The 10,132-nt window shown below is 29.3% G+C and overlaps 1 protein-coding gene across 15 annotated transcripts in view; it reads right to left on the reverse strand.

Annotated features, from left to right (window-relative positions):
• Nucleotides 1–3,708, reverse strand: part of LOC106789338 (venom dipeptidyl peptidase 4) — a 23,916-nt gene extending 20,208 nt beyond the window's left edge. For 2 of the 15 annotated variants that reach the window (XM_014753474.1, XM_014753458.1), the window contains exons 1-2: nucleotides 3,287–3,542; nucleotides 48–1,325 (exon numbers count right to left, since the gene is read on the reverse strand). In XM_014753474.1, the coding sequence (XP_014608960.1) occupies nucleotides 48–50 (3 nt within the window). In that variant the 5' untranslated portion in view covers nucleotides 51–1,325; nucleotides 3,287–3,542. The other 13 variants (XM_014753466.1, XM_014753473.1, XM_014753472.1 and 10 more) reach the window with 13 other exon arrangements.
• Nucleotides 3,709–10,132: the final 6,424 nt, after the last annotated feature.

The raw sequence follows: 10,132 nt of genomic DNA on the forward strand, positions 1-10,132 counted from the left end.
TTTTTGTTAATATATATATATATATATACAATATATTGTATACGTACCATGTTTTTAAAGGATTAGGGAGACTGCGAATGTGTTGGTTGTGTGGGATCCTTTTCGATGATGATCGAAAAAGCCGACGTTCCAACGGATCCCAGAAGAACGTTGGAGGAAGACTGATCGATCAAGTATTTTCCGGACGTGTTTGTGTTCTCCTTGTATGCTCCCACCTACTTCGATAAATTTTTTTTTAAATATATATATATTACATATATTATATATGTTTCCTTCTTTCTTTCTTCTTGATCCCACTCTATATTCTCACATTTCCTTATTTTCATATGGACATATATTCGTGTACATATACGTGTTTGTATATATGTTTGTATATAAAAAAGAGAGAGAGAGTATACGTAATAAGATAAGCTTTGTTCTTTCTCTTATTTCTCCCACCCTTCTTCCTTTTTCTCCTCCTCCTCCACCTTCTTCACCACCTCCCTCAATTTTTTACACTTGCTCTTTCGTTCTTCTTCAAGTTAGTTCATAGCCAAGTTTCGATTGATCAGATCGTAGATAATACACGTGAAACTGTCGTTGTTCTTTTTTTGAAATTTTTCTCTAATTTATCCTTTTTTTTCTTTCACTAGAGAGATTCTTTTTAAACGAACAACATTAACATTAATAACAACAAAAATATATAACACAACAATACTATCTTTCATAAACCACATCCACTTTCGATAAGGCTTTCATCATTGTCATCGTTGATTTAAACGTTACAAGTTTAATTCGTGATTATTTTAGATATTTTTATTACTATACGTTGTTCTTTTGTTTTTAAATTGAAATTTAACGATCGCGTAGCTGCAACCGAGAGGTGTAATTCAAACGATGATAAAAATTTTGGTTTTCGGTTTTTTTTCCTTTTGTTCTTTTTTTCTTTATTTTTATTTTGTTTTGTTTTTTTTTTCTTTTCCTTGAAAAATAATCGTTTTCCTTGTAAGTACTATTTACGCGACACACCGACACGATACGAATATTTATTTAATTATTTGACCGTTGACCATGACTCGTAACACATTTGTTTCTCGTCATAGCACTTTGTAATCTTCAAATGTCGGCCGTCAAATGACGGGGAACCTTTGTTATCTTAAAAGATAAGGGACACACAATTTCTTCCTCGAATACTCTTCCGACACATTTCTCTCACTCAGTTGGTTTTTGAATTATCACTTTAACGGTGATAAGTTTATTGAAAATTATCACTTTAAACTAACAATAAGTAAGCGTTGACATTCGTCGAAAACATTGAAGATTCATATATAGGGTCTTTTAACTAACTAAATATAAACCATCTTTGATATATCACTTATTTCGTACGATAGAAAAAAATATCAGAAAGAGAAAATATATTTTGTTCGAAGGCGCAAGTATGGTAATGGGCCGAATTTTTCTCTCTTGGTCATTTTTTCACGTCAGATTTCAAGGTCATCGTACGGTTTTTAAATGGGACTGCATATTTTCACTGGAACAGTCTTATAGCTTATAAGAAAACGAATCCAACGATATGCAACGAACAAAATATTTTCTCCTTCTGACATTTTTTTCTATCGTACGAAATAAGCGATATGTTTAAAGTGGTCTAGTTAGGTATAAACTATACAGAATAATTAAACTTATAAAAATGATTTTTTGTTAGAGTTATTAGGGTGAACCAAAAGTTCATGCATTTTTTTTAATAATATTTCCAAAGTAAATTTTACAAAAACAAACTCCATTATGCAGTTTTAAAATAAAATTTCAACACAATAAACTCACGAACTTTTAGTTCAAACTAATAGTTTTTAAAACATTTAATTTCAACAATATCGTTAGATTTGTGTGTGTGTGTGTGTGTGTCTGTGCATGTTTTTTTTTTTAATAAAATAGAAAAAAATATGGAAAAAGAATAAAAAAAAAAAAATAAAAAATAAACAAATTCTATTCGAATCTACATTTTCCGATGAGTTTTTTCAGGGTCAACGGTTAGGTTTCTATCCGACGGACAACGTATTGTCGTTATGACGAAACTACGATCGTTCATGGTTATCATCGTGATTTTATGATTGTCACATGACGACACGAACTGAAACCGAAGTGGTCTTATTATTCTCGCGGTTATGCCAAATAAAGTTTTACATGAGGACATTGAAATAGACAAAATAATTATCGATTCTTGCATCCAATTCGATAAATTTTCTTAATTATTTTCGTCGTCTACGTTAAGACTATTAATCATTCATGATATTCCTTATCTCGTACATTTAAATTGACAAAATCAATTATCCGCGATCTCTTTCGAATTATCAAATATTACTTTTATCGAATTATAATTCGACATATACTTTAATATACAAGTTTATTTTTATGCTTTTTTCTTTTTCTTTTAATCTCGAACGATTAGAATATCTTGTTTACAATTAAATCTATCGAAATAATTTTTTTTGTAGATTTGTTTTGTTTGCGAATGGGTGATATCTTAGGATGTATATTTTTTTTTTCTTTACATATTAACATTTAGTTTATTTTCTTTTTAATGATGTGATGGAATATTTGTCGTTAGACAAATTTAAGTATCTTTTATATGTGGATTATTTATTATTATTATATTAAAATTTTAAATTTTTGTATATTTCTGAAAAGTGCAAGCCTTTTTCTTTTTAGTACCAAATATTACAAATGTTCTCTCTCTTTAATTAAATAAATTATAATATTTTATATGATGATGTGATAATAATAATAAATAAATCTTTTATTGTAGGTCTTTGAATTTTTAATCAATATTATCGTACTAAGAAAGAGAAATGTATGCATAGTTCCATTTAACAAAATATTTATTTGATTGTTATTTTTCTCCGAATATTCAACGCGAAAAAAAATAAATTTGCATCACATGACTTTCCAGTTCGTATCAAAAAAACTATTAAAATCAATTGGTATTTTTTATTTTTACGTTTTAAAATATTTTAATTTTTTCGAGTTAAAACGAAACGAAGTTTGAATATTATTAATATTTATGTCTAGAATTTGCTATATTTTATTTTTCGTTTATATATACATACATAAATGAATAAATAGAAAGATCACAATCTGATTGATAGATAATATAACTAGTACCATCCAAAATGATTAACGAAACGATATCCATAGACTTGACACGAATTAATAAATTAAAAAAAAAAGACAAACAATATCTCGAATATTTATTAAAACAAAAATATATTATTTTACTTTTAATCGCATAACAAATGAATCTCACAACCTTACACTTAAAATAACATTGATCGAACTTCTCCTTGATAAATTTGTCTTTTTTACATAACCGTTGACTCATCAACGTTTTGTTGTTATAATCGATGCAAACTTAGAATATCGAAGAAAACAACCATGTTAGAGACAACACTTTTATCTAGATCTTCCACTTTTTTGCTAATTAAGCTACAATATAAGATATGAATAAATATTATGTGAAGAATAAAAAGACGACCTTAGCACCGTAAAGTCGACCTACGAACTGATTCGCAACTTACTGACCCTTCCTTGTGCTGCATGTTTATCTGTGACACGTGACGACCAGAATGAATGTTAAAAAGAATAAGGATGAGGGCACGAAACACAGCAGCAACCGTTTCATTTCTGCTGTCATCGTTGAAACTATTATCACCGATCATCATTATCATTCTCTTGTCGTTTCGTTGTTCACGTATCAGAGAGTTGAACCTTCCGCAAGTACAATTGAAAGTCAGCAGAGAAAGATCTCGGTCAAATGCATTACGCAATCTGCTAATTATAATCAATAAATCATAGACCATGATGATGATGATGATAATGATGATGACGATATTACTGGAATATTGATCATTATAGTCATATCTTATAAAATAAATTAAATGTATTGACGATAGTCGATAAAAACGAAAAAAATCAAAATTCTATTTTAAATTTATACGATAAATTTAAGGGAAGATTTTAAAACAAACTAAACAGAAACATATATACATTAAACTCAATAACCGAATGTAAACAAATGGTTCGTTACTTTGGAAGGTTGCTGACATGATTAAAAATGGTATTGCTGTGCAAATAATATTCGTTATGGTTTGTTAATCATCTATCGATCATCTATTTGGCAAGCTTCTTGTATGCATATTAATTCAACGAACCTAATTTTCCATCGATTATGAATCATATAGAGCATTATAATTATCTGCGATATTATTAGTTTTAGTTTTTAATGTACAATGAAACACAAGTTGAGATAAGAAATAATCATTTTTAAAAAAATATTATGCAAATAATGTTTTTTTCTAAATATAACAATAGAAGTATTGAAAGCTTTAAAAAGTCTTTCTTCATGTCTTTCTTCAAATTGCATAAATAGATTTTATAACGAATAGGTTTTTATAAAACGATATACACACATAATCTATTTAAAAGTAAAATAAAAATATATGTAATTCTGTGTATATATGAATCTAATGACAATCACATGAATGAAAAAAGGTACTACTGCCATCTTGGCATCATAAATCGAGCTATCAAAAATGATTTTCTGAAACGTGTTACCGATAGGCCTTACGCCTGGCGGCAGGCAACCCGTTCACTGTCTTCGTTTGTTACGTTTAGTTTGTCTTACTTACCACAAGATGGCTATAGCTTGAAAATGAGACGCGTTGGATCAAACAAGGATAGTAATAACAATAATCGTAATTAAAAACCTTAACAATAATTTTTTTTCCATCAAAAAAATTCACAATAACAAGAAATAATTTCATTCTTTCAAATGAAAAAAAAAAAGAAACAAAAACATAATAATATTTTCTTAAAAAACGATTTAATCAAAAATCTGTAATATCAATCAATACTAACAAATAAATAATTAAATAATAATAATAATATTACAAAAAGAAATCATTGAAAGCTTATAAAATTTTAAATAAAAAATAAACATGAGATCATAATGATTAATTGTAAGATTGTAAGACCATTCTAAAGACCAACCCTTAACATACAAGAGGCCAGTGGAAGTTATCGGGAGGTGAAATCGTTGGAACATACACAAAGAGATGGTTCGAAAAGCGAATATGCGGATTACAAGCAGCACCCTTTCGTGGTCGCGTTTTACTATCGATCGACCGTGAACAGATATAAGCAGGTATTCACGTTGCCACGAGTAGAGGAACCACTCGCTTGCGTGAAACAAGAAGAGTGAGTGAGAGAGAGAGAGACAAAGGGGAAAGAGAGAGGGTGAAAAAGCCACCCCCTTTGGTAGCACAACGTAGTGTACAACCGCTGACAGAGAATCAACGAGTACGCGCGGATTGCTTTATTCGATCATTCTCATTTTCTCGAACACTTTATTTTACTTTTTCACTTCATTATTTTTACGACTTATTCAAAATCCAACATCCCCTAGTTTTTTCGTTCTAACCTTTTTGATATTTCCGTTTTCGCTTTTTTCTTTTTTTTTTCTTTTTTCATTTACTCTTTTGATCTTACAAAATATTATTGATATTTCTTTATCTTTTTACATTTTTTTGTTTTCACAAAAATCTAAGAAAAATCATCGAAATCATACTATTTGATACGTAACACGTAACGGAGGGATCTATGAATAGATCTTGGACTTCCGCCATTTTCTGACACGCTTAGTACCCGTTATATACCCACTCATTCGCGCTTAACATCCTCGTCCTCGTCGTCGTCGTCGTCGTCGTCGTCGTCGTCGAAATTTTTGTCATTAACGTTTCGATCGGTGTCTTATCATTATCGTGAATCGAAACTTTTTCTTCGTGAATTTTATCAATTTTTTTTCCTCAACAATCTTCGAATAGCATTGGATAGTCATAGAAAAGAAAGAAAACTGGCTGGATTAACGGTATGAGAATGTTTTCGAGTGAGTGGTTTCTTAAGGAAACAAAAATATCTTTAAGGATTCTAATGGATGATGATCGGTCGAGTAATATCGAGATAAAACGGTGATGCCAATCTACTCACTCGACGAACTTATCGAGCGAGAAATGACGTCAAAAAGGGATGTCATCGAGGATATCTGCGGATGTTCCGCGATATCCTCAATCGTGCAAAAGAAAGATAATCTTGGACACTTCAAATCCACTTCGGGTGAGTAATTTTTCTCTTCTATTCTTTATATTTACTCTTATCCAATGCTTTATCCCTCCCCCTCCCCCATTTTGTTCCTTTGCACTTTTCTAAGTGGATTTTTTTATCGATTGATCAAAATTTTTTATTCTCATTCTTTCTCTCTCTTTTTTTCTTATTACAAAGGGCTATCAGGAAGATTATTATTTTCAACTGAAAATAATTATTTCAAAAGTATTAGGTTGTTTTGAAAATTTTTGATCGATATTTAAAAACATTAGATACACGTACATTAAAAATATCAATCAGTATAATCGTTTCGGGCAATCAAGTGAACTTAATTTATAACATAATTATAACTATTTTTATTCATAACTATAATCTAGGATGATAATTAATTTATGATTAAAATTATGGATACAATATAATTTTAACACACAATCGAATGTTTTAAAATACGAAAAGATTTTTTGGTATCCAAAAATGTTCTCATGAAGGTTACAGAAATGAACTCAAGGATGAACACACAAACTTTTCTATGGAAAAAAAATGTTGAATACTTTATAATACTTGAGTAAATAGATCGTCAAGGTCCTTAATAAATTCTTAGATTTATTTTCTTTTTTCTTATTATTGAGAATATCAAAAAATTTGTTCATTATTATCATTAAACTTTGAATAAAAATAATATTTTATCAATGAGACACGCAAATCACAATCACGAAAAACAATTCACACGCGAATTAAAGCACAACCATTTTTATTTTTAATAATTTAATTAAAGATTTAAATTATGAACCTAAATTAAGAAAAATTGAAGGATGAAAAGTAGGAAAGAATTTTTTTGGTATCTCTAATATATTCTCACTAAATTGTTTTTAAACAATTTGATTATAAGGATGATCGAACTTTTGTATCCAGAATAATTGAATATTTTATATGTAACACTTGAGTAAATTGTCAAGGTTTTTAATAAAAAACGGTCTCTACAATGTTGGACGATCGATATCCCACGCACGTGTTCTCGCAAAGGTGAAAAATCAATTAATGAGAAAGTTATTCTTTCTAAAGAAACATTTCTATCGTGACCTTGATCGTTCGATCGCATCACCCCTTTGAAAATTAATTCTCGATAGTATTTCATTTTCTTTATTTTTCTTTAATGATAATATAATTTTTTCATATTATAATTTTTTTATAATTTTAGTATATCGTGGAATTTACAATTGTTCGTTTATTTTTTTTTTTTCTTTTCATTTATTTCAGAGACATCCAGTTTATCATAATTTTATGAAATAAATATCGTACAGTAATTTATATAACTGACAATTACCTTCGCGTAGAATTTTTTGAACAGTAAAATTCAAGGTCCAATTTAACTTTTGCATTTATGAAATATCGTTCAACGGTTTATCCACGACTGGAAAGTGAATTTACAGAGGAATCCGTAATAAAGTATCCCTTTGTCTACGCTCTCGATGCAAAATAAACATAGCCTTCGTTTTAAAACCTTGAAACGTTTAACAATATATAACTTACATTCGTTAACAACAAGAATTTTCAAAACTGTGCTTTACATAAATGAAACATAGGCACGTTCAATCATACACATAAAAGTCACAAGAAAATATTCGCAGGAAATAAAATTAATAAATATTATTGATTTATTCCTGTAAATATTAATACAAAAAATTCAACTTAATTTTACAAAAAGAAGAAAAACATATTTAATAAAATATATAATTTAAATAATTGTAATGCTTATTCGTTCGAATAGAATTCATTGTTTTTACGGATACACACACACACACAAATATTTCGTATTGAAATGTGAATAAGAGTTACGATGACCTTGAATGAGAGTAAGTGGTTTGTGAAACGATGCAAGAGAAGAAAATTTCATTTTTCTAAAGGCAAAATTCTCCGCAGATCTTGAAACATATACGAGACGTCTGGCTTTTCGTGTATCGTTTCTATCACTGTGTTTCCTTGATGTTTCTCTTCCACCTTCTGCCCCTCTTGTCTACATTTTTTCTTTCTTAATTTATTTCTCCCCTCCAAAGATATTCAAAGAGCAGCTGCTACGTTTCCGAATCCATCGACCCTTCTTCTCACAGTCTCGAAATCTCTGTCGGCAGTTTGAAACCGATGCCGCTTATGATTTCACTTCTTTTCTTATTCTCCGAAAATCATTTTATTTTATTACCTATTTATATTCATTTCTTCTTTTTATATATTTCCTAATTCTACGTAATTCGTGAAAAATCTACAAAAGTGTAGTGCATTTATGAGTGTCTTTTCGGATTACAATTGCTTCTTTTCTTTTTATATCTTTTAAATAATTGTAATGATCGATTACAACCCTTACAAAACAAATCCTAATGCAATCTTGAAAAGACTTGAAATTTGCAGTGAAATTCGAAGTGTTTTAAGATTCAAATTTTCAATATTTAATTTGTACTTTCTTTTCGTACGTATAAGTAATTGCAGTAATCAATTGCGAACCTAACATCAACACAGCCGGTAGTTTGAATTTGGTAGCGCTTATGGTTTTATTTTCTTAGAAACTTTCTATCCGACCCACTATTTTAAAAATGTAATTTAAAATATTCAATTACAATTTCGATTAAGATCTGTACATATTTTGGTATGATCATAAAATATTGTAATGATCGATAAAAAAAATGTGTATCGAAATATATCGTTAATCGCAAATCGATTGATACGACACTTAATGGGTTATTCTTTATATAGTATGTTTTTTTTTAAGATTAAAATTTGAATTTTAATTTATACTTTCTTATCGTACGTATAAATAATTGCAATGATCGATATCAAACCTTACGCAACCCTGTCGGCAGTTTGAATTCAAGCCTATGATTATATTCGATATTAATTTTTTTCATTTGCTTTTTTTTCTTATCAGTCATCCGAAAAATTTGTCAAAAGTACAACGTAATTTAAAATATTCGATAAAAAATTTCGATTAAAATATTATACATTGTTTTGGTATAACTATAAAATATTGTAGTGATCGATAAAAAAAAATGTGTATCGAAATATTTCGTTAATTGCAAATCGATCGATACCATGATACCCGTTAATTCTTCATACCAACAACACTTTTAGTGTCTAATATGGGCGCGAATATTTTCAAAGTACACACACTTCCGTAGGGTGTCGCTTTCAGTCCTCGTGTTTAGACAAGAGGCCTGAGGCCCAGTCCAAGTATAAGACAGTTCTTCCATTCACCGCAAGGAGGTAACGAGAAAAGCGGTTGTAGAACAAAACGTTGCATTATTTTCAACTTTCCCCCCTCCCCTCACCTGAATATTCCTCTCGTGACAAGATCTATCGCTCATACTCGATGTTTTCATTCTCAAGAAAATGAAAGTGATCATCGTTTCTCAAAGGACTCAGGATAACAGAGATTGATCATGGAAGAAGATAATTGATTTCATTCAAAAGTGATCATTATATTTTAATCGAGTAATTTCAGTGTTATAAAACATGTGAAAATCGTTATTTTTAAGTGACACACTCCGTCATAGTAATTATCGAGCAATATGATTGATAAATTTGAACTTTGAGTTCGTTGAAATTTAACGATTTTTGCGGGAAATTATTTTTCTTATGTGTTATCACGTATGTAAGCAAGAACACCACTTGAGTATAGTATTTTTCTTTTATGTGTTTAAACATATATGTAGAGAAGAAAATTGAATAGAAGAATTTTATGCTAAACGGCAAGTTGAACATCTTCAAAATGGTTTTCTTCGGGAGGAAAGAAAAAATCGAGGATCGTCGATTACTGGCTAGCATGGATGCGGTCAATGGCGCGAAAATATATCAAGTTGAAAATGGTAATATTAATTATTTTGTTAATAGTTTAACATTTAAATGATCTAACGTATAACTATTGTGATAACGTTTCAACTTAACTCAACAAATTAACTAAAAAAACATCGTTATTAGAAAAATAAATATTTATATATTTAATAAGGAA

Source organism: Polistes canadensis, unplaced genomic scaffold (assembly GCF_001313835.1).
Source record: "Polistes canadensis isolate GaletaPanama2010 unplaced genomic scaffold, ASM131383v1 scaffold_178, whole genome shotgun sequence".
Classification (NCBI taxonomy): Eukaryota; Metazoa; Arthropoda; class Insecta; order Hymenoptera; family Vespidae; genus Polistes; species Polistes canadensis.